The sequence below is a fragment of the Leuciscus leuciscus genome, assembly GCF_965113295.1.
Source record: "Leuciscus leuciscus genome assembly, chromosome: 17".
NCBI lineage: Eukaryota > Metazoa > Chordata > Actinopteri > Cypriniformes > Leuciscidae > Leuciscus > Leuciscus leuciscus.
The window spans coordinates 29127277-29153487 of NC_138741.1; the positions used below are offsets into that span (position 1 = coordinate 29127277).

The window sequence follows — 26211 nt, forward strand, 5'->3', positions numbered from 1 at the left end:
CAGAGGAAATTTCTTCTGTGTGTTTTGTAATTAACTAGCTTGGCTACTATAGAACCTGAACATCCATTCTCATTAAATGGTTTATTAATATAAATTGTTGAACACCGTGAACCCATGAACACAAACTGCTTGTGTCACTGTGACATGCTGGAAGACTGGTAGGGCTTGTTCCAAAGGACTTTTCCCACACATGACATAGCACCTGGGAGTCATATTTCTTATGCTTTCTCTGTTCACTTGCAAAGGAGTAATATCTTTGAAACAAAAATACAAACCATATCATGCTAATAAAACAATTTGTACTAAAATATTTTATATTGATAATGAGTTCACTATACTCACAGTCACCAGATCTCAGAATCAGAATGAGCTTTAATTGCCAAGTGTGCGCAAACACACACGGAATATGTTGTGGTTTCCAGGAGCTCTGTGTACATACATACATACATACATACAGTATATATATATATATATATAACACAAAATGGAAATAACATTTAAATAATTAAGAATAAGAAAATAAAGTAAAAAATAAAAATAAAGTAACATACATCTAGATCAGAAGATTTATACAGATGCATTGTATACACAACTATATATATATATATATAAAAGATATGTAGCCTATTTACAAAGTAAGGAACTATTTATTGCCTAACTCTCAGGTGGCATAAACACCATAAGAGTACTGAATAAATAAATAGATAAATAAAAAGTGGAAGGTGGAAATGAACTGTTTTATGCCTAGATGTTGTAGTGCACAGAGATGTGTAACGTCTGTCTGACAGGAGAAGTGCAAACAGGCTGTGGCCGGGGTGAGAGGAGTCTGTGAGGATAACTGCCCGTTTCTTCACTCTGGAGATGTTTACCGTCCTGAAGGTTGGGCAGGAGCGCACCAATTATCCTCTCTGCTGTCCTAACAGTCTGTTGCAGTCTTCTTATGTCTGATTTGCTGGCTGACCCAAACCAGACTGTTATAGAAGTGCACAGAACTGACTCACTGTAAAACTGTGTCAGTTGACGAAGGAAGTGCAACTTCTGTTGGGCTTTTCAACATGGATTTTATGCGAGTGTCCCACTTCAGGTCCTGAGAGATGGTGACTCATGATGGTGAGTGGGGGAGTGCTGGGGTGTTCCTCCTGAAGTCCACTATCATCTCCAGAGTTTTGAGCGTGTTCTGCTCAGTTTGTTATGACTGCACCAGACAGCAGACTCGCCACTGTTGACTTCTGGATGAGGCCGACGACTGATCTCCATGCCTGAGATCAATATCATGTCAATGTGGACCAAAATCTCTTAGGAATGTTTCTAGAACGTAATGAAGAATTGAGGAAGTTCTGAAGGCAACAGGTCCAACCAGATACTAGCAAGTCTAATAAAGTGAATGGTGAGTGTGTGTGTGTATATATATATATGCAGTATATATAAATGCCACCATAAGTCACCATAAAGACAAATTTCTTATTTTGGTAACACTTTACAATAAGGTCCGTTAGTTAACAATAGTTAACTACATAGTTAACATGAACTAATAATGAACTGCATGTATACAGCATTTAATATAACATCTTTGTTAATGTTAATTTCAACATTTACTAATGCTTTATTAAAATCTTGTTAATATTAGTTAATGCACTGTGAACTAACAATGAACAGCTGTACGTTAACAAAGATGAACAAATACAGTAACAAATGTATTGCTCATGGTTAGTTCATGTTAATACATTTGTTCTTGTTCCAGAAGCCATTTCAATCAGATATATACGTCACAATAGGGAAGAAAAGACAATCACAACTTGCATCCGATCCGATTGCATCCAAGAATCAGTGTTTCCAGCCTTATATTGACATGTGTCAGTCTTAGCAGAGGTCAAATGTCTTCAATGGTGTGTCGAGCATTTGTGTGCAGTAGTCATGCAAGAAATATATATATTTATGGTCTGCTTATAGCAGCACATGAAAGCATGCCAGAACTCAAGGGATCTGTAGGCAATTATCTCACTTGTAGTATTCACTGCCCCTACAGTCACAACATTAGCTTTCATAAAAATTTCATGCCCTTGTGCTTTTGCGTTTAGTAGCTTTTCTGTTTGGTTCAAAGCCACTGCAGAGAATTATATCACTCTGCTGAAACATATGCAGTTCTTTCAAGTCATATTCTGTTTGAATGGGTTTTGCTTTTGCAGTCAGGCAGAACGCTGGACACTAGAATCATTTCTCGTCTAAACTAGTTCTCTCAAAACTGAATTGTGTTGTATTACTATTTCTCATTCTTTCACAAACTATTTTCTGTTGTACATTTGCATTTATTCCTTTGTGAAGCAACATTTTGACAACAATCCAATGCTCTTGACTTGACCTTCCATTTCCAATGTGATGAATGAACTGGAACCGAATCTCTTTTTAAATCGGTATTATTATCGTGATTGGAACATAATGCCAGTTTAGTCTTTTTATTCGAAATGTATTTAACATTTATTAAAAAAAATTTTCACCACAACATTTCAAGATTTAAATGGTTATATTGTTGACTACAAATAAACATTTGTACTGTTAATATTTTCTTTTCTTTTGTGGTTTAATAATTCATTAACAGGACTATAGTCATGCATCACACGTTTTGGTATTTCTTCCTGTTACTGAAAATGAGTTTTCCACATCTACTCCTCTCGTGTTATCATGACAGTTTAATTAGAGAAGAGCGGTTAAGCCGCCCAGTATCTCTGTCAGATGCGGCGCAGTGTCTGTTTGAAGATTTGGACTCTCTCCATTGGGAAGGAACTAAAGATGGGGGCTTTTGTCATATTCCTGTGGCAGAGGGTTTTGCATGTGCTGTGCTAATCTAGGAAATTCCCCATGCTGAAAGCAACTGCAGTGGATTTTATGGAGCTCACGGATTGTGTTCAAGGAGGCTGCTATCAGTGTTTAACCTATCAACTGGTTTAAAGTGATATCCACCCAAAAATTGTTCCAAACCTGTATGAATTTATTTCTTTTGCTGAACACAAAAGAAGATATTTTTGAAGAATATGGGTAACCAAACAGCTAATGGGCTCCATTGATTTCTATTAAAAAAAAATACTATGGAAGTCAATGGGGTCCATTCCCAACATTCTTCAAAATATATATTTTTTTGTGTTCAACAGAAGAAAGAAATATATACAGGTTTGAAACAACTTGAGGGTGAGTAAATTATAACAGCATTTTTATTTTTGGGTGAACTATCCCTTTAAATACTGTATCAATACAAATGCACAGGAACTCTACAATATGCTGTGCAAAATATGTATAACAGGATCTGTCTTAAGATGAAAATAAACATTAAATGATTGCTTTGTGTTTCATACTTGTTTTACTGTTTAAATTTAGCTGAAAACCCAATAACAGGCAGTTTAATGGAATGTTTCCATTGACATAAAAGGTCAACATGTTAAATGAACATTATTATTATTATTATTTAATAATAAATAAATACATAAACCCACCTTGAGAAATATTTATTGTGACAAATAAACTGTATGGCTTTTCCTGGACAATAATGGCGGAAACAAACTTCAATTATTTTATTGTATTTAAAGTTAATATATAAAATCGATAAAAAAATTGTTTTATTTAATTAGTTAGTTAGTTAGTAAGTATAAGATAAATGTTTGTGTACATACATTCAAAACATAAACTCACCTTGAGCAATATTCACAAAATGTTAAGTGTGACAAATGGCAACATTATACATTTGGTATTTGATATTGTCTTAAAATCATTATCTATTATTAAGTCACTATTACATATAAATGGCTAGTGTATTTTTGTCACTACGTGACTACATATTTCCAACTACAATTTCAAAATGTGAAAGTGGCAATAGCAATGCGTCCAGACCTTTAACTGATAATTTATTAATGAGTCCTATAGACAATTCAGTATTGTCACACACACACACACACACACACACACACACACACACACACACACACACACACACACACACACACACACACACACACACACAAACACACACACACACACACACAGGTTCGCTATCTTTGTGGGGACTCTCCATAGACGTAATGATTTTTATACTGAACAAACTGTATATTCTCTCCCCTTACACTAACCCTACCCCTAAACCTAGCCATCACAGAAAACTTTCTGCATTTTTACATTTTCCAAAAAAAAAAACGAATTCTGTATGATTTATAAGCTTGTTTCCTCATGGGACCTCAATATAGGTCCCCACAGTGACCCCAGTCCCCATGAGTCAGTGTGCATCCAAGTTGATTTCCCAACGGGATAGAAAAAAAAAAGCACACACACACACACACACACACACACACACACACACACACACACACACACACACACACACACACACACACACACACACACACAGGTATCACGGAAGTGGCGTCACGGAGCACGGGAGGAGGGGGTTTGGGATGAAGCGTTTCAGAGAGCAAGATGGCAGCAAAATCCGATGGCGCGGGGGTCGTTACCGGTTTCGCGCAGCTGCACAACCTGGACGAGGCGCTCGGCGACGACGATGGGCTGGACAGCGCGGCCATACACATCTGCCACTGCTGCAACACCTCGTCGTGTTACTGGGGCTGCAGGAGCGCGTGTCTGCAGACGCTCCTGGGCGAACGCGACGCTGGAGAGCACGAGCGGCCGACGCATCAGCAGCCGCCGGAGGAGCGCCTGTGGCTGGACTGCCTCTGGATCGTCCTCGCGCTGCTCGTCTTCTTCTGGGACGTCGGGACGGACTTGTGGCTGGCTATTGACTACTACTCCAAACGGGACTATCTGTGGTTCGGGCTCACCCTGTTCTTCGTGCTGGTGCCGTCGGTGCTGGTCCAGATTCTGAGCTTCAGGTGGTTCGTCCAGGACTGCACGGGCGGTGGGCTCGGGGCCGCGGAGGGGCTCAGCAGGAAAGCCACGGCCGATCTCAGCTCGCGCATCTACGGCAGGGACAGGTGCTGTGTGATCTCCATATGGATATGGCATGCCTGTGTGCACATCCTTCAGATGGGACAAGTGTGGAGGTAAGATGCTGACGTGATGATGATGATAGAAAGTCCATTGAAATGCTTTTAGGATGATGCACACACCCAGGAATATGAGATGATTTATACTGGGGATAACCTGCTTGTTTTGATCAGATGCACAGGATGGTTGTTTTGACTGGTGCATGACATCACATCACTGTGCACACACTCCAGAGATGATGCACACTGAACACACACATCAACAGAGCTATTGCATGCAGATGCATCAGATGATGCCGTTTAGCATCATCTCAGAGGCAGTGCTCGGTTGAAACACTAATGTTTTTCTTTCTCTTGCTTTATTGCTGGTTCTGTGTCCTCTAACCATCTGTGTAACGATGGCAAACAGTTCATTTCAGCAGAATGACGGGCTCACTTCGGGCTTGAGAGTGTGGAATCAATAGAGCTTGTAATTAATTTACTTGAATGACCTCTGCTAGAGGAAAACAAACCTCGGTCTGGTTGGGTTGTTTCGGCTGCATCCCGTTTGGGCTTGATCATGTAGGATGCTGCTTGTATAGCAGGCTTGTCTTCAGGATGTTGTTAATATTTTAGGTTCCAAGGTCACATTTTATGCTGATTGAGAAGCGTGTGTGTTCTGGTGAGGGGTTTGCATTAGCCTGATGTGGAGACACTGATGTGTCTCATCCATCAGAGGCTGTTTGTTCACTCTCGAGTTTGTGAGAAGCATGAAACAAGGCTGGGCGTCACTCAGATTTGCATTCAGATGCTTTTAAATGGAGAATTACTTTAACATGTTATCAAGACAGCATGAGGAGCGAAGGATATTGGTTATTTGTTATTCTCTTAAAACAACTGTATACTTATTATTATTTTATTTTTTTACAAAAGTAAAATATCAAAAAAATTATCACAATTTACTCGCACATTGTCATTAGGCTACTTCTCTTCAAATGTTTTGGTAACACTTTACAATAAGGGTTCATTAACATTAGTTAACTACATTAGTTAGCATGAACTAAAAATGTGCAATACTTGTACTGCAACTATTGATCTTAGTTAATGTTAATTTCAATATATATAAATACATTATTAAATCAAATGTTGTGTTTTGTTAACATAAGTTAATGCACTGAAGTAACATGAACAATGACAACTGCATTTTTAACAAAAATTAACAAAGATTAATAAATACTGTAACAAATGTATTGCTCATGTTACAGTAACTAAAGCTCACAAACAAGACCTTATTATAAAGTGTTACCAATTTTTCTTACTCTAATTATGATCATTTTAAAGTACAATCAGATTAATGTAAATACAGTAAAATTATACTATCAAAATGTATAAATACTTTACAATTTTAGTGATACATTTTTATTTCTTGGAATAAAATAATGAGAATTAAATTATTGTGGGGATTTTGATGGGTAAATGTGCTTTATTTGTCATTAAATAAGTATCACAATGTTAATAATTATAATAACTATTAATACTAAATATAGGCTTCCGTTTGTTTAATGAAGACTTTATGGTTTAACCATCCACATAAAGCAGTACATTCATTTTAAATAGCAATTTCATAGATATTTACTTATTCTCATTGCTTCTCTTAAAATTTTTCGGTAACACTTTACAATAAAATTTCATAACATTAGTTAACTAGTTATCATGAAATAAGAATGAACAATACTTCTACAGCATTTATTAATCTTAGTTAATGTTAATTTCAACATTTACTAGTACATTATAAAAATAAAAATGAGCTAATGCACTGTGAACTAACATGAACAAACAATGAACAGCTGTATATTTTTTATTAACTAACATTAACAAAGATGAGTAAATACAGTAACAAATGTATTGCTCATTGTTAACTAATTTTGACAAATTAAACCTGAAGGTAGTGTTACCGATATTTGTATTCATTTCAGTTTTAAGGTAGGTAATGGATTAGACAAAGACTGATTTTCCAGACAATCCAATTGTCAGATTACAGCATTTCCAAATAATTCATGCTGTTATGTTCAGTATCTCTAAATGCCTGTGATGAGTTCCATACAGCGCTGTAACCTGTTTACTGAGAGTATCCAGTGGGAAGAAGAGATTGTTGTTGATGCTTTGCTTCTTCAGCAGGGCGACAGAAAGGCAGTCAGTGTCTCCAGGCCTGAATAAGACAATTAGTTGACTGTCACGCCGGTTAAGATCATCTGTCGAGCTCAGGGGTGACCAGAAGCTGGCAAGCGCAGGCAGAAAATGTGTTCCCCGCCGCCAGCGCCCGCTCACACTCTCTGGATGCACATATGCTTCCCCTGGCAGAGATCTAACACTGATGAGGGCTGATTGCAGTGTTAAGAGTGTAAGACCCCAGCTTGACTCAGAGTTCTCACAGCATGGAAAACCTTTCAGCCCTTCCTTGCTTTTAGTTTACAAATGCAGATCATGTCCAGTTGTTATTCCGTGACATTTGGGCTTGTAGGATCAAGCAAATTACCAAGAGGTTTTTTGGACCCCATTGACAACCTAAGACTTTTATAAAAAATAAATAAATGTAGATGTTTTCATAGAGTTGTTCTTGATAAATGTATGAGGGATAAGTATGCTGTCATGGTAATGAATCTTTCATCACCCTGAAGGGGGCTGTTTTGTGATTAATGACTGACATTTTTCTAATATATTTTGGTGTTTTCATAGAGAATTTAATTGGTGCTGTTTTGTAAGGCATGATTATGGAAGCTTGTTTCCGCCACAGAATAAAAAATAAAAAAGGTAATGCGAGTAATGAAGTCAGAAATGCGTGTTACAAAGTCAGAATTGTGAGATATAAACTCCCGATTGCGAGAAATAAACTCGCAATTCTGCCTTTTTTTCTCAGAATTGCATGTTTATATCTCGCAATTCTGACTTATAACACGCAATTGGGAGATAAAAAGTCAGAATTGCAGGATATAAAGTTGCAATTGCATGTTATCAAGTCAGAATTGTGAGATATAAACTTAGACTTAGACTATATTTTACTTAGACTTTGATTTTATAACTCGCGAGTTTATGTTACCCTGGAAATCCAGAGTTCTCGCGAGAGCACAAGTTTAATTTGCTCAGCGAGTTACTCTGGCATCGCGTAATGATGCTCATTAAATATGCCCTTGTATCCGAGCTGCAACAATAACATCGGGTTATCTGATATAGGCGGGCCAGAGGCGAGATGACGTCAAAGTCATTAGTAAACATTGCAAGATGGCTATGGATGAACACCAGTTGTTTGAAACGGCTTTGGCCGCTTCAATGATCGAGTTAGACTTGGCTTTGTATCTAAAAGAGGAACAGAAGACGCCGCTCGTTCCTTTGCAAGGAGGGCGTTTTTGCTGTTTTGCCGACCGGAGTCTAATCTACCAGTTAGCTCCGCTGGAAGCTAAGCGTATGGGGCTTGTTGTGATTGGTCGTAGTGTTATCCAATTGTGTGTAGTGAGATTTTCAAATGCATGCTTGGTGCCGCCCCTCGAGCTGGCTGATTTTCATTAGTCGATAACAGACCATTAATCTTTCAGATTTAGGTCTGGATTTCCAGGCTAAGTTTATGTCACAATTCTGAGAAAAGATGTCAGAATTGCGAGATATAAACTTGCAATTGCGTGTTATAAAAAAAAGTCTGATTTGTAAGTTTATTTCTCGCAATTCTGACTTTATAACACTCAATTGCGAGTTTATATTTCCCAATTCTAACTTTATATCTCGCATTTCTGACTTTAGAATTGCGCGCCGTATACTCGCAATTGTGATATTAAAAGTCGCAATTATATTTTAAAATGTTTTATTCTTATTTTCTTGTAAAACATACTCCACTAATCTTTATTTTAATTACAACTTAGTGATAGTGTTAGTGATTTGAACAAACCGTAACCCTAAATATTGAACTTCGACCCAGAAATCGTCCTTTACTGCAAAAAAAGATTTTCTTACTCGGTATGTTTATCTTGTTTTCCAGTACAAATATGTAAACATTTTTCTTAAAACAAGAAGATAATCTTTTTTTCCCTTTGAATTAATTTTATTTGATCTGACCCCATTAGCAGATATTTTGTCTTGGTACATTGATAAAAAAAAATAAAAAAAATTTTTTTCACAAAACAAGACTTTTTGCTTCTCAAGTTAATGTGTCTTAATTTAAGAATGTTTACATAATTGTACTACAAAACAAGACTTATGCAGTGAGATCCAGGCAGACGAGCAATGATTATGTCAGAAATAAAATTTAAATAAGGAATAACAAATTTATTAAGTAAAAAGTCAAATTATAAAGACAACAAATTAAGTAAATCTGAAGTAATGTATTTGCAGAATAAAAGGAGAGGTAGAAGAGAAGAAGCAGAAGAAAATAAGAGCAAAAAATATATATGCAGGAAACTTACATCCTCCTGTGTTTTGGTCTCATAGGAAAAGGTCAAACAGACTTAGCCTATCTATTATGTCATAGTTGGTGTAACCGGTTGGATTGAACAAAAGATAGACGAAACAGGTACATCATGTTATCAATTCTGATGGAAAATACACCCACTCGGTCTTACAGCACAGAGGAGACACCAAAGATCTCACATTTGGAAATAGTCAAACATATCAGAGCATATTGTGGAAAATAAATAAATGATTAATGAAATCAAGAACATGTAAAAGAATAATAACGCAACATAAAGAATGTAACGATTTATTAATGATGATTAAATTAATACATAGCTATCAATGACTAGAAAGCATGAAGAAGAGATTAATAAGATTCATAAAAAGGAATAATTAATAAAATAAAGAAATAAAAGACAATCAAAAGAATAAATTTGAATACGGATAATTTCGTATACACTAAAGACAAAAATTCAGAGTAAGAAAATATATATATATTTTTTGCAGTGTGTGATTTTGTTGGACAGGCATGAATGTTTCCTCAAATCATGTGGCTTGTTATTGAGCGTTAACGCGACTCACTTACTTTGAAAGGTGACGTTATGCTTTGCCGTACTGAATTGTGGGTTCTGTTGCGTCACTGGCATTGTTTGCGGCAGAAGTTTTTCAACTTTCAAATGTTCAACTTTTGAAGCACCAACGCAGGCGTCAGCCAATCAGGGGTGCGTTTCCCGTACAACGGCGTAACTCGGTGCTTAACTACCATAGTACGATGCATCGATGAAGAAATCAACTAGCTAGTCATGACTGATTCCCCGAAACCATAGTCGAAAATGTATTGTTCAACCACGTTGGTTAATGATGTCACACACGTGGTGGTGTAATAACTTTTTTTAATGAATCTGTTTGAGATCGCATTAATGCTAGATGTTTTGCTATAAATTACGGACATGGCATCTGCGGACTAATTCAAATTTTTCTTGCTTTATTTCCAGATTCAATCACAGGCTCGTTCTTTCGTACTAGAGCATGTTCGCACATGTGCACTCTTCAAACAAACTAAAACTAAACAACATAAATTACATTTGTATGCATTCCAAATAAAAGATACATATTCTACTGAATGTCAGCTTGCTTATTTTGCTCAAGATAAGGATGTATTGAGTCCACATGTTATGCAAACAATAAACTATGCTTCTAACCACAGGTCGAGAGCTGTCGTTCCAAACACACAACTTTGCGATGTTGTTTGTGAAAGTTCGTTGGAACTATGGTTTCTGGAAACACTGACTCGTTGAAGTCTGCTGATAACAACAGAACTTGAGAGCATAGTTGGCTAACAATGCTTTTGGGAAACGCACACCTGATCGCCTTATGCAAATACCCTAGCGCGTACGCAAGCCAATTGCGTTCATGCAACATCGGAAAGTAATGTGATTGGATGTTCTCACTATGATGGTCACGTCAGCAGACTCAGCACCAAGCTCCAGATGCCGACACCCCGTGTGAATGCAGTGTAAGAAACCACCTAGCAACCTGAAATTGACTTATTAAGAAAATGCAAAAATCTAATTTGCATTCAAGCATCTGTTATTAAAGCCGCTGGGCAACATCCTTATGAAAACAGTGAGCTCTGGGTTCACGCGGGCCTGTTATGCAAGCATGATCTCTAAAGCGCAGCACAGACCAGACCAGCAGTTGGTGTGGCTGTAGATGTTGGCATTGACACACTGACCTGAATTCTCCTCTATCTGTTCAGTGCACTTTCAGTAACCCAGAGCTCACACCTTTCATCGGCCCGTTACAGGGCTTTTACTGCCTCCACTTAACCGCAGCACGAGCGGCTCCTGGGACGCGAATCCTTCTCTCAAGCCTCCACCCACTCTTGCAAACCTAACCTTGTTTATGCAGTTGATTTATTTAGCTTGAGCTCTATCTGTAGAATGACTTGAACTCTCCAATATCAGTCCCAAATGGAAAATTGCATTGCTCAATTTTAGTTGATGCGTGTAATGTTTTCCTTGCCCTATCCCAGTTTACATTTACATTCATGCATTTAGCAGACACTTTTATCCACAATAACTTACAATAGAGGAACATAAGCAACTCATCACTGATGCAAGCAATATTCACAATATAGTGTAGTGTACAATGTCAGGTTTATTAACCCTCTGAGGTCTAAGGGCATTTTTTCACTTTTTCTTCGATTTTACATATCTTATTAAGAAAGCTAGAGCAGAGGTGAAATCCAAAGAAGAGGAGTTTTTTAATATGAAGTAACCATTTGTATTGTATATTATTATTGGCATACTATTATAGTTTTTTATTAATAGTTTGATTTAGGTGTTATTTTTTATAAATATATATTTTTTTTGGTTTTATAAAAAAAAAAAAATCTTTTTTTTTCATTTTGTTGAAATTTTTTATAGTCACATTTTTTTTTTATGTCTGTATAGTTTTTGTTCATTTTTATTTCAGTTTTACTTAGACTAATGTTGCCTTGGTAACTAGCTGAAATAAAATACGTTTAATTGGTTAGTTCACCCAAAAATGAAAATTATGTTATTACATACTTCGAAACACAAATGAAAATATTTTTAATCTGAAATCTGAGAGATCTCTGTCCCTCCATTGACAGCTACACAACTACCACTTTGACTCTTCAAAAACATCATAAAGAGATCGTAAAACTAATCTATTTGTATTGAGTGGTTTAGTCCAAATTTTCTAAAGAGACTAGATTGCTTTATGTGATTTAATTAAGTCTTTAATTCACAAATAAACACTCATCAACTCACACATCAGTTGTGGTAAACATGTTCGCTTGACGTGCAAGAACCAATGTGGTTCATTCTGGTGTTACGCTGCATGTTTGAGCTTCTGCAAGAACCAATGAGGTTCATTCTGGTGTTACGCTGCATGTTTGAGCTTGTGAGGTTCATTCTGGTGTTACGCTGCATGTTTGAGCTTCTGCAAGAACCAATGAGGTTCATTCTGGTGTTACGCTGCATGTTTGAGCTTGTGAGGTTCATTCTGGTGTTACGCAGCATATTTGTGCTTCTGCAAGAACCAATGAGGTTTGTTCTCGCACGTCAAGCAAGTAAGGTTTAGCTTCAGTTTATGAACGTTTCGAAGTCAAAGTGTCAGTTGCGCAGCTGTCAATGGAGAGACAGAAATCTCTCCGTTTTCATAAAAAAATTAAAATAAAAAAAAAGATCTTAATTTGTGAACGGATTTGGAACGACATAATTAATGTAATTAATGACAGAATTTTCATTTTGGGGTGAACTAACCCTTCAAGGTTTTTTATATTTAATTTTATTACTCATAATGTTTTTTTTGGTTTGTTTTTTACAAGCAACAAAAATGTTTATTTTATGATTTGGTATTTAGTTTTAGTTAACAATAATAACCCTGGCAACAAGTAAACCATATTTACCTAAATAAGTTAAAATCTTGATGTTTATTTGAGTCTATTATCTGATTATGTTCTTATTCAGCAGACAGTTGTATCATGCAGCAGGAATTAATTCACTGTGAACTGGTCAATATGTACAGGGATATTTCTTATTTAATAATGTATTTATCTTCTAAACCTGAGTAGCTCTTACCTCTACTTAGCCATATAATCCTCCAGGATCCGTTTAACCTTTCAGATAACTGACTACACATTAGCCTTAACTGTTGTTTCTTGTATTTGGGGAATTAGATTTATTTGACTTTCAGTGAAGATCCGCTGCTATAGTTTGCAGCCTTTGCATTTATCACTGTTAATAAGGATTATGATTTTTGAATTCATTCTGCAGCTGTGACTAAAATTTAAAATGGGATTTGCTGGATAGTGAATAACTTTCAGGGATTGACATAAGCTAGACAGAAAGTACTTTACATTGAGAATGATATAGTGAGGCTGTTTGCCCTTTTTAAAGCAGTCACATAATAATGCATTTTTTAAAAAATGATAATTTGAGGTTTTTGTGTGTAAACTGTTGGAATTAAACAGGCTGTTTTTGATTATATTGAGACTTTAATGTGTTAATATGCTCTGAAATTTACTGTCGGTTTTCATAATACATCAAACTGCTTTGTGTCCATCCACTTTACCTAATCTTTTTTATGTTTTTATGATTGTGGCCCTTAATAGATGTTTAGAGACAATTGCACACACACACAAAAAAAGCAGTCTAAAGTCTGTTTTCACAGATTGTAGTGCTAAGTGTTCAATATCTGTTCAGGTGTTAAAGCTTTTATGGAGTTAACCCCGACTATTTCCTCATAAAAGATTCTGACTCAGTGTTAAAGTTGTGTTCAATTATTGATTGCAGGCACAATCTGTGAAAGTTTCAGGGTAAAAGCATAAAGGCTGTGAACTGAATCTATCCTCCCTGCGGGAGTTTCAGTAACGGCTGAGAGAGAAAGTTTACAGTGTCTCAGCAGGATCTTTCTCTTAGTCATGATGTACTTGCTAGAAATAGCACCTGAAATCTTCATCTAGGGGTCAAATGGAGGAGCAACCGTGAAAATGTTCTTCTTTCAAAAATTTCCAGACAGTTTATTGCAACAACTAAGATTAATATCTTAAAGTCGGCTTGAAATCTGTGAAACAGCTTCTCGAACAAGAAAAAAATGTAGGGCAGGACTTGATTTTTTTCCATCGGGAATTGATTGGATGGTTGTGGTTTGCTATTGGTGGATCTCATGTGAGTGACAGGTTGCCCCGCCCTCACGCCAGTATACATGTCATCAGAGAAGAAAAAAGATGTTGCTGCAAGAGGGAGGGGAAGTTGTTTTGATTTAAGATTGATGGCACATGAATAAAAAAATGTGAAAGGATAAATCATGTATAATAAATGTGGCAATATTCCATACAAAAAAAAAAAAAGAAAAAAAAAGAGAAGAAATGTCAGTATTAGGGGTGTAACAATATATCATGTCACAATATATCGCAATAGAAAAATGCATCAATATGTATCTTGGATAGTGACAATATGTATTATGTAGAATAGTATATAGTTTTAGTGTCAGTACTACATTAAACTACTATATAATGTTGAATATAATGAATAATAATGCAATGGGGGAATATTTGTGGGTCCTGATAATGCCAGTTGTCTTATGTTACAAGTAAAAAATGGCCTACATTATTTGAACTATATCTAGTCAGTGACAGAGTGCAAGCATATTCGTCTAAAATAATTATTTCAGCTTCAGAATCATCAATATTTTTATTCTGGTGTCACCATTGTCTTGCGCATTGGGTTACAGCATCAAGTCCAAGCCTATTAATTTTAATCAACAGTAATTTTTTTGTTAACCTTTTACCATATGTCTTGGAATATCGCGATAATATCGTATCGTGAGTTCAGTATCGTGATATGTATCGAATCGTGAAATGAGGGTATCGTTACACCCTCAATCAATATTGTTTTATGGTGACTTTAAAGAAATGTTCTGGGTTGAAAACAGCTTCATTGTTGAAATACTTTCTTGTATGCATCCCAGTTTTAATGTGCCGAGTCAAACTGTAAGTTGCATTCCTGTAGTTTTTGCATTTTCTGGGATGCACCCGAGTGTAAGAAAAAGGAGCATGAAGGTGTGTTTTTTTTCCGCTGACAATTACAGCACACACTCGTCTCCGTATGTGGGAAAACTCTCTGTTGTTTGTCGGCATACATAATTGAAATGTTACTTTCCTCTTTTTTAAATTTTGACTGTGACATACTAGAAGACAGATGAAATAAATATCCAACACAAAAGTGCCTTTAAATAATGTATGACATATCATAACTCAATAAATGCTCTGCTGGAATATATTTGATAAATAATTTGCTGGTCCCTGTGTTGAATTATGCAAGTCTCTACTGGAATCTGTCACCATGAATTTGAATGTATTTACGGTTTTCAAATATCTTCTTTGTATTCAGTGTTTTTCCAGCTGATATTTTATGCAATATTTGTACAACTCTGTAGACCTAGATGATAATCCATTTGCAGGGGCATTTTTGTGTGTGCATTTTACATTCAGATAGATTTGTCACCCTCAGTGGGATTTTTACATCATGATTTTTTTTCTGCTTGCAATATTTGCTTTTAGCGGAGTTCTTTTTTATCATATCAATTATATCAATTATAATATATCATATAATATCATGTAATTTCTTATTTTTTTTGTTATGTACAGTCTCATATCTCATATCACCCTAAATGGGTCTGTGTTGTGATTAATGATTGACTGTCATATTTTATGTGATATCGTATAGCATAAGTAATTTGAATAGAGTTCAGCACATTGTTTGCCTTCCAGACTCATTGGAAAAACATGCCTGTGGCGACATTTCTGCAAAATTATATTATGTTGGTTCTTGCGAAATGTCCAATTAATGGAGCTAAAAGCATGTTCAGTTTTATCTAAAACACATTTGAATCTGGCAATGTTGTATGTATTGCGGTAGTTTGGAAATGAAATGTCTGTGTCTTTATAGCTTGCTTCTACAAGTCTTTGATCTCTTGAGTCTTTATAAATCAATAATCTACCCCTGTAATCATAAATTATGTGAAAATGAATAAACACTGTTGGTGTTTTACTGCCACTAGTGTTCATTTCAGCTGGAAACTGCAGTGAATTTTATTTATAGGCATGTTTTTGTGGAGTTTTGCAAAAATGCATAAGGGCCTATGTTGCATTTTTTCACTTTCAGAGCCCGGGTTATTTTCATGATGTTGATTTACTCCTGTGGAGCTCTATAGCCATTGTATCATCATATCAAACTATTCACATTTAGTTTTATGATGAATATATGCATACATGCATGCATATATTTACCTTCAGGTGTGCTAGTTGTTCATAAGAAACAGAACAGCCTAAGGCTTAGTATTCAGGTTCAGATTTCAGTTATTTTTCCGTACAGCACGTCTGTCCTTCAGCTTTACAAGTTTCTAATTTATGCCTTTTTATCTTTGGAGTCATTTTACCCATTTTCATTTGATGTCTGCTCGATCCCATGATTCTGTTGCAGTCTGGTTGTTGTGTGTTCTACCCCTCACCCCATTCTCATTTCATGACTCCATTTTGTTCTGTTTGTTTTGCTTTAGTTTCCCTGATGGACTGATGATCTAGACAGAAGCAGTTTGGTTTGGGACAGGGAGGTTTACTCGCACACATAGCGGAGGGCAAGAGAGACAGAAAGAGGCTTCTGGAACGGGCCCAGATGATTGTAAGTCTACCTCTCTGTCTATACACTCCTCTGTATTTCCCTTTTCTCTTTCCATCTGTTTCCGTATTATTAGAGGGACATCATGTTTCACCGCTTCTAACAGCTTACTTTAAAAAATGGACTCTGGAAGTGCTGCGAAGTGAGACTAAATGAGTATAAATTCTCTTTTTTAGTTTTCTATAGACTTAACAGACGCATGCGTAATGTTCCCTGTCATTTTCCCATTGTCTCTCTCTATATGTTTGTCGGGTGTTATGAAATCCTTTTTTTCAAGGAAGGATTTTGCTGGAAAACTCGTGTGAGCATCTTTCATCCGAGATTTCACACATCTGTAACTCTATTTCAGTTCTAATTCTATTCTGGAAAAGATTGTGCCAACGTGTTTATTTTCATTCATAGTTTTGTTGCCCGTATCATGGCGTCTGAGAGATTGTAGATCGATGCAGTGGAAGGTTGCATGAATATGGAACATCTGTATTCTCTCTCCATTCTAGAGCTGTTGCTGTGTTTATTCTAGTGTTTCTTTTTTCATGATGACTCCATCTTGAGCTTGGGGTCAGTGAGATTTTTTTTTTTGAAAGACATTTTTCTCAACTTTTATTCAGTGAAGATGCACCAAATTGATAAATTATGACAGGAAAGACTATTCCAAATAAATGCTGTTAATTTTTTTTCATGATTCTTTGATTAAAAGAAAGCAAATGTTTTTTGAGCATCAAATCATCATATTAGAATGATTTCTGAAGGATCATGTGACACTGAAGACTGGAGTAATGATGCTGAAAATCCAGCTTTGCATCACAGGAATAAATTACATTTTAAAACATATTAAAATAGAAAACGGTTATTTTGAATTGAAATAATATTTTTCAATATTACTGTTTTCACTGCATTTTTGATCAAATAAATTAAGCCTTGGTGAGCAGAAGAGACTTCTTAATAAAAAAAATAAAAAAATGCAGAACACATGTCATATACAGCTGAATATATTGTATACATTTTAGTTAAAATGACTTTGTCTGTCTTTTGAAATCCCGGTGTTACTTAAACATTTAATTGTATGTCACAGTACATCTTATGAATTTGTGTGGCTAAATTTATCAGCTTTATTCTGGGGGATTTTTGTGCATGCACTCCATGCTTTTAAGGCAGTATTGATTAACAAGGGAAACAGCTTGGGTGACATGAAACCGAACATTACTGTAACCCGCACCCATTCCCATCCCATCCGGGTCGATATCTGTGGCACAGCTGCGTACATTGACTCATTCATCTGGAAACATAAAGCAAATAAAGGCCGCTCACTGAGTGACTTCCTGCGTTACTATTAGAGAGATTTGAGATATGACTCTGTCTGACACTATGAAGCCTACTGGATGGCACAGAATATCCCGGTTCAGGCAGTGCAGCTTCCACTGGTTATATATCAACATAAAGAGGGTTGTCCATGTGTGTTTGCATACAGTCAATATCGGCCATTAATCATTATATCGCAGAAACATCCTACACTGACTGTAAATGGATGCTGTGTTAATGTAAACTGTGAAATATGAATGTGATATACTGTGATATCTCACGCCGCTTGTCTGTTCACAGCTTTCCACGGAGTTATGTAAGCGCTGCAAGGCTTTTATGGTTACATAAATATAAAACCATTTTTTCCCCTTGAAATCAAATAAATGTTGATTGAAATTCAATTAAAAATGAAAAAGATTAAATTAATTGTTTTTATTTTATTTGCAACTGTGCAAAGCAACATTTCTTCTATTCATTTAGTTTAACTTGATGTACTAAAATAACTAAAACAAACACTTAAATAAAAATTAATAAAGGCTTTATAGACCTATTTAAAAATGACAAAAAAATTAAATTAAAATGGAAAATAAAAACTAATTCAAAATATTAAAACGAACTATAATAGTAGCATCTCAATGGTACTAAAATAACACTTATTCCATACACTCAACCATATTTTGCCACAATGTGATTGTATTTCTATATTTCATTGGGTGTGCAAAAAAGGAGTGCCGCTCTGGGGGTCCTCCAGAAACAGGTTTGAGAAACACTGATGTAATAAGTCTGCCCTTGATGGGAAACTCCTGCTGCCATGTGCTCGAGCTCATTTTATAGACATAAATAATTCACGCTCACGTCCTCAGAGTTGCCGTGCCTCAGGCAGCCTGTGAAAATGATAGGCTACAATTTATTGCACATCTTTTTGAAATTAATGGGTTTCCAAAGTTGTTTATGGCCTATTTCCATCCATCCATCCATCCATCCATCCATCCATCCATCCATCCATCCATCCATCCATCCATCCATCCATCCATCCATCCATCCATCCATCCATCCATCCATCCATCCATCCATCCATCCATCCATCCATCCATCCATCCATCCATCCATCCATCCATCCATCCATCCATCCATCCATCCATCCATCCATCCATCCATCCATCCATCCATCCATCCATCCATCCATCCATCGTGAAATGCATTGATGGGAAGTCAGATAATGATGCTCTTCTTTTCTCATACCCAGTGCACAATTGGATACATAGATGCTAAATAGCTTGTTATTGGGTGCAGCACCACATATAATGCAGATTTATTGGACATTAACCTAAATTAAATGCTAACCTAATGTACAATAATGTGACTTGATCCAAGTTCAGTTGTCAAAATATCAATTAAATCTCACTTGTTGTTATCTATGAATTTTATTACTATTAAAAGTAATAATTATTATGATGTTTGCGAGTCAAATGGACCCTAACTGATTTTAATACAATTCGCCAAAAAAGTTCTGTCATGAAACTCTAGATGACGCAGGTTAATAGGTCCTAACTCAACCTGCTCGTAATCACATCATTATCTATAGGGCACAGCTGATTGGTTCCTGCTGTATCAATAGCCAATGAGTTCGCTGCTCAACCTTCAAATACTTGGGTATAGATCTGCTATGGCTAATTCATGTACGCTATATTGTACAGCAGCAGCATGCCTTACTTGCTCACAGCCAGTGTGTCGTGTATGTATTGGCAGTAGCAAGTCCCATCATAGCAGATCTATTCCGCCAAGACCAAACATATCAACATTGTCATATCCATTACCATGCAAAACACTCAGAGAGTTGTCATGACAAAACTGTATTTAAAAAAAAGTTTTTTACATTTTGTAATTGTATTTAATGTTTTCATTTTCACTAATATACAGCAAACATTAGTTATAACTTAAAAAAAGAAAATGTTATAAATGTTATTTTATAGTTGTGCTTTTGGAATATTTTCAATTGGAAAAGTACTTATAGCAAATATATACCAATTTATACCAATATACCAAACGTAATTGGAATACTTATATTTTTTATTTTTCATACATATCAGGATGTACGATCTCACCCACATGGTATATATAGTGAAGATATTTGTGTGGGTATTACTGCATTGTGACAGTGGAACTTTTGGGAGTGTTTACAATTGTCAAGTCAAATCACATTTATTTATATAATGCTTTTTACAACACAGATTGTTTCAAAGCAGCTTTACAGAGATAACAGGAAAATGCAACAAAGTTTGTTTCCAGAAGAAAATATTGTCACAGTACAGCTTAATTAAGTTCAGTGATGTTTCATTTTGTTGTAAAAAAGTTATTAATTTAGTTCATTTATATATATAGCCGTTCTGGAGAAAACCGTGATGTCATCGTCCAGCTCAGTTCAGTTCACATATAATGGTGTCAGTGCAGGCAGATCAATATTATAGTTGAATATTAAATTAAATGTTAAATTGAATGTCCCCAACTAAGCAAGCCAAAAGCCAATGGCAACAAAGGTGAAAAAAGGCGAAAAAGGCAACAGTGGCAAGGAACCAAAAGTCCATCAGGTGACAGAATGGAGAAAAAAACCTTGGGAGAACCCAGGCTCAGTCGGGGGCCAGTTCTCCTCTGGCCAATGAACGAACAGTGTATGATTATGATTCAGGCAGCATTACAGGTCAGAAGTCAGATTAGATTGTGAATTGTGATTGTGAATTGAATTGTGTGCAAATTAGGCTGTTTATTGGTATCAGATTGTTCTATGCATTATGTATCCCTGGGATTTCTGTGTAACATGGGATCATGACATTGAAATAAAACAAATTCATTTACAAGAACATTTTGTTCAGAGATGCATGTTCATTAGCTATGCGTCTCATAGAAAAGAGTCATGGGAACATTTCAGATGAGATACCAATTCATTAAGCAAATAATAGTGCTGGGTTTTATATATTCAGTAGGTATATTCAGTTCAGTATATTCAGGCAGGTTCAGTATATATTTTTTTGTAGTAATGTTTATGATCTTCTGAACAGGTATATCCGCACGCTGTACCTGGGCATCCAGAGTCGGCGACAGAAGGAACACAGGCGGCGCTTCTACTGGGCGATGATGTACGAGTATGCTGACGTCAACATGCTCCGACTGCTGGAGACGTTTTTGGAGAGTGCCCCCCAACTGGTGCTACAACTCTGTATAATGATCCAGAAGAACCAGGCCGAGACACTGCAGTGTGAGTGTGAACCATTCATTAGTGGAGTTAGTTAAATCAGCTAAACTTTCAGGATGCACCATAAATGCTAGCTAAATAGATCCCTGTAAGTCACCTAGACATCTATAGAGTGCTGCAGGATTGAGTCCTGAGATTTTGAAATGAGTTGGCATTTTTGCACTTCCGGTTCCATCATCCCAAAGTCAAAGGTCTTTTTGAATGGGAAACATTCTTCATTCTTTCAAGCGGACATATTTATTTGTATACATTAAATGTAAATTAATCCTTATTAAAGCTTTTAAAGTTTTGAACATTTAAAAGACATTTCTTGAACAGTCAAGAACATTGAGTGATTTTCTCTTTTTCTTTTGTTGTTTGATTATTGACGGACAGCAGCAGGTTATTAAACCCTTGTCATTTTAAGGCCGAATGCACGGATCCAATAGCCTGACTACGTCAGACTTCGTACTTCCGCTCAATTTCAGTTCGCTTCTGTACTCAGTCTGAGATAGCGACCTATCTCCCAGTTTTCCTCCGGCCTCAAAACAGCCGGCCAATCAACGAACAGAGGGCAGGCTGAGAGCCGTGACGTAGACGCTGATTGTACCGTGGATGCGTAGATTTACTTCACATAATCTGCAAAAGTCGTTCACAGCCATGTTCACTCCGGTATTTCGCTCGATGGTTTTGTTTTCGCATCATACATGTGTTTACAGTGGAAGTTCGATGCGGCTGAGCCAGCGTATAACACACGTCATAACCAGACGTTATGTGATTGGCTTATGGGTAACCAATGATTTTAAACTTCAGACAAGCGCCCCCCCGCCAGAAAGAAAATGCTTTTCAATTATGCCCTTTCAGACTCTGTCTACGAAGCAAAGCGAAGTAGCAGAGTTTGGTATTACCAGGCTACAGATCCAATACACTGACACACATCCCATATTCTCCCAACTGTTTGCGTTCACTTAAGACATAACTCGACTGTATTTATGTGAATCCTCGCCAAAACAGACATTTTTACATAATTTTGTGTGTATTTGTCCGTTCAAGCGTGGAAAGACATGAAAGAGAACTCAATTCAGTACTCGTGCGTTGACGTCTGAGAGGCGGCTTTCTGTGTTTGTCCAGATGTCTTCTCTTTCTCCCAGACAATTACTTGTTTGAACGTTTTATGCTGCAAGTGTATGCCAGCTTATGTCCCTCCGGGTAGATCAGCACGTTACAATTCAAATGTGCTCATCTAACGCGCAGGACGTCAATTCAGTTCTGACTGGATCTCTTCCCAAATCTCTTCCCTAAGGTTTTCATCTTATTTTTATTTGTTGACGAAAATGTCAATAGGTTTTTGTCATAGTTTTTGTTATTAAAAACTGTTTTTTTTTTATTATCCCTTTCATTTTCGTCAGTGATTTATTAGATTTTTTTACAAATTTAAAAATTAACTCTCAAGCTTTTTTTCTTATGCTGATTTTGTGTAGGCTTCAATATTCATAAGTTGTGTTCATTTATCTTGATGAACAAAATGTGTAACACCGTGTCCTAACCAGACGCGATGCAATAAGATTCCAGCGACAAATAATTTGTCTGTCCACACTAGACGCGACACGACTGCGAGATGCGCCAAAATCAATCAAAACCCACAGCCAATCAGAACAGCGTGTGGGCGGAGTCTCGCGGCAAGAAAGTGGTCTTGACAGCACTCGCAAAAAAATGGATAAGTAGGCTACATAATCAAATTCACAAATATTACACCATTTAAACATTATTAGAAATACATAGGCTACTGAGTTACTAAAACAGTCTTTGTCAAAGAATACACTTGTTTGTTCACAGTTTGAACGTTCTTGTTTCCATTTGTTTAATTGCAAGATCTGAGGTGAATTATCCATTGTTGCTTTTACAGCTACAAAGCTGGGAGCACTAAATGCTTTTAACATTAAATAAAGCAATTAAACAGTACCTGAGATTATCATTGCCACAATTTTGTGTTTATTGTTCCAGCCGTGACATCGCAGACAATTTGAAAATGTTTCTAAAACTCTGATTAACATGGAAAAGATACGTTTTATCCTAACTAAATAAGCTCTGTGACCAACAAAAGTTTATGATTCTTAGACCGTGTCCTAACTACACCGTGTAGTTAGGACACGGTCTAAGAATCATAAACTTTTGTTGGTCACAGAGCTTATTTTATGCCAGTGTCCAAAAGCCAATGGAACAAACACTACTTAACTTTTTGCTGAGGGAACCAAGGTGATGTCAATTTATGGGTTGGCCTACACAAATTACGTCATCCCTGCAGCACTCTATTCAATGTGTGTTTTAGGTAAAAGATGTCACTTTGAGAGTCCATCTGCAATATGTCTCCTAAACCTTTCCAGTAAACATTCTACATGTTTCTGTGATGTTTGTGATTTTAAAATGTACGTTATTAAAGCAATAAGTCACTAAAGGCCATGCTTTATGCTCATTGCATGTAAGGTATGATTTGAAATGGCTTGTAAAGATGTTTCCGGGTCCAAGCCTCTACTCCGTCAAGTTTGAATTCTCTATGTATAGCACACCTTTAAGCAAATTTTTCTAAAACCTAAGTGTACAATACAGTCTCCGGGCTCACTGTGTCCCATTCACACATTTATTAAATGATTCAGAAAAGATTAATCGCTGTCAGCTGAGCCAGCTGAGATTTCGGTTTGGAGCTAAAGTTAAGGATCATGATTTGTGGGTAGTTTTACAGCAAACCGTGACAGTATTTTAGCACCTTTTAGTGCTCTTCACTCTTTTGACTTGTTAACCTTTGATCATTCCAAACCCTGCGTAAAAGCAGAGCTACCCCTGTTCTGGTTTCATAACCCTGCGTAAAATCGGTGCAAAACCCACTTCTAAATTACAGGTGTGAAACAGTCCTCTAAAAGTGAGATTCAGAATGATGATAATCTGGGGTTAAATGCAGTGTGAAAATCCTTGGCGTTGTCTGCTTTTGGGATCTAATAGAGTGTTTGAACCTGGAAACTGTGAGGCATGACCGACTTATCATATTGCTCTTGCCACCTTTTTACAAAGCAATCTGGTTAAGTCCTGAAGAACGTCTCTCGTCATGAATACCTCACAGGTGTCTCCTCCGTGGCCTCACTGCTCTCGCTGGCCTGGGTCCTGGCTTCTTACCACAAGCTCTTGCGCGATTCCAGAGATGACAAAAAGAGCATGAGCTACAGGGGCGCGCTGATCCACATCTTCTGGAGGCTTTTCACAATAACCTCTCGGGTGCTCTCCTTCGCCCTCTTCGCTTCCATCTTCCACATCTACTTCGGCATCTTCGTGGTTGTGCACTGGTGCGCCATGGCGTTCTGGATCGTGCACGGAGGCACTGATTTTTGCATGTCCAAATGGGAAGAGGTGCTCTTCAACATGGTGGTGGGCATCGTCTACATCTTCTGCTGGTTCAACGTGAAGGAGGGCCGAACCCGGTACCGCATGGTGATCTACTACTTTGTGGTGCTTGCCGAAAATACGGTGCTTACTTGCCTGTGGTATGCCTACCGAGACCCAGTCAGCACTGACTCCTATGCAGTGCCGGTGCTCTGCGGAGTTTACCTAACCTTCGCCTCAGGGGTGGTTTTCATGGGCATCTACTATGGGTTCCTTCATCCGATGGGACCTAAAATAAGGGTGCTAGCTAGCTCCTGTTGTGCTGATCTTCTTTGGGGACTTCCGTTACCCCCGGAGGCCGAGCCCATGGCACCCACTCCTGGTCCGCGAGCGTCCCAACCCACTCCCACTCGGGCTTCCACGGGGGCCTTTGGCCAACGGGATGATACCACAGCAGACACCTGCCTGCCCGTGTTTCAGGTGCGCTCGCCCGAGCCCACCACTCCCTTGGGCCGTTACAGGCCGGAGGGACCTCTGATCAAGATCGACATGCCCAGGAAACGCTACCCGGCCTGGGACGCGCACTTCGTGGACAGGCGCTTGAGAAGGACGATAAACATCCTGCAGTTCATCACGCCCGCGACCGTCGGGATCAGGTACAGGGACGGGCCGCTGCTGTACGAGCTCCTGCAGTACGAGTCGTCCCTGTGATGGCTGGCTCTCCCCTCCATTTAGTTTCAGATCTGCCACATTTCTCAAAATGCATGCCATTTTGGTTTCCGTATAAATTATATAAATGTGTGTAAAAGAGGAACTGCAAGTGTAAGCATCAAGCATTGCACTTTTTCTTTTACGCGAATAGCCTCCTGAAGATGTGTATATATTTTATATGTATATACTGTCTCTTTTTTACAATATCTGTGTCCCCATGAAGGGATATATATTTATGCGTCATGGTGTTTACAGCCAGCGGAAACCATTACATTGGAAAAATGGAGATCGGTTGACCACATCAACACCGCCTTGTGTTTTTAACAACTTTTATCAATCTATACTAGCTTATCTGATATTTCAGAGCTTATTTTCACACTTACATTGATCAGAATACTCAAGTTGATGTTTATATACAGAAAGCACCTGCTATAACTTAGAATTTTCCTCTTGACAGTGATTTGCATCGACAATGCAACAGAAAGTCGCCTACTAGCAAACTACAGATGAGCGGTTTGGCGACCTCTAGTGCAGTCTCTTTAGACTCTCTTTAGAGCACATGCCTCTTTAGACTGATCTCTGCAGGCAAGAATCTACTTCCTGTCAGACAAAATCCGAGTGGCATTCATTGTCTGTTTGCCTTAAAATCTGTATTTAGCTTGTTAAAGTGTCTTTATTTTTGGCTATTAAAGAAATACCTCATTGACTCTGTATAGCACAGTTCAGATCCATTTAACCCTTTGCACAATATGATTAATATGAACCTTGCACTGAGAATCATGTTAGATCTGTATAGTTTAGTGGGAGTTTAAAATAATAATTAAAGCACATAACTCGTGGTTTCAAAGGAACAGTTCTGTACAGCGAGTAGCACATTGCATTGGTGAGTTTTAAAATATTTGTTCTTGGTTATTGGGATGTTTTTGCTTCCTGGCTATGTTCTCACTGCAAACCAAAATCCAAAATCAGCTCAAGCTCTTTTTTTCTTTTT

The 26211-nt window shown here is 37.3% G+C and overlaps 1 protein-coding gene and 1 long non-coding RNA gene across 2 annotated transcripts in view; one reads left to right on the forward strand and one right to left on the reverse strand.

Moving 5' to 3' along the window:
• The window catches only part of LOC309479530, a 130667-nt gene extending 106303 nt beyond the window's left edge, over positions 1-24364 (reverse strand). Inside the window, exons 1-2 of the long non-coding RNA XR_014199273.1 lie at positions 23269-24364; positions 22004-23223 (exon numbers count right to left, since the gene is read on the reverse strand). This is a non-coding gene — a long non-coding RNA (uncharacterized lncRNA). The remainder of the gene's footprint in view (positions 1-22003; positions 23224-23268) is intronic.
• On the forward strand, positions 4446-26211 carry xkr6a (XK, Kell blood group complex subunit-related family, member 6a). Its single transcript, XM_082143498.1, has 3 exons — positions 4446-5039; positions 20965-21161; positions 24253-26211. The coding sequence occupies exons 1-3, from the start codon at positions 4459-4461 to the stop codon at positions 25218-25220; spliced, it is 1746 nt and encodes a 581-aa protein (XP_081999624.1). The 5' UTR covers positions 4446-4458; the 3' UTR covers positions 25221-26211.

Coding starts and splice junctions, on each gene's coding strand:
- xkr6a (XM_082143498.1), top strand. CDS start 4,459: ATGGCAGCAAAATCCGATGGCGCGGGGGTCGTTACCGGTTTCGCGCAG. Junction 5,040..20,964: donor CAGATGGGACAAGTGTGGAG/GTAAGATGCTGA, acceptor TCTTCTGAACAG/GTATATCCGCACGCTGTACC. Junction 21,162..24,252: donor CCAGGCCGAGACACTGCAGT/GTGAGTGTGAAC, acceptor AATACCTCACAG/GTGTCTCCTCCGTGGCCTCA.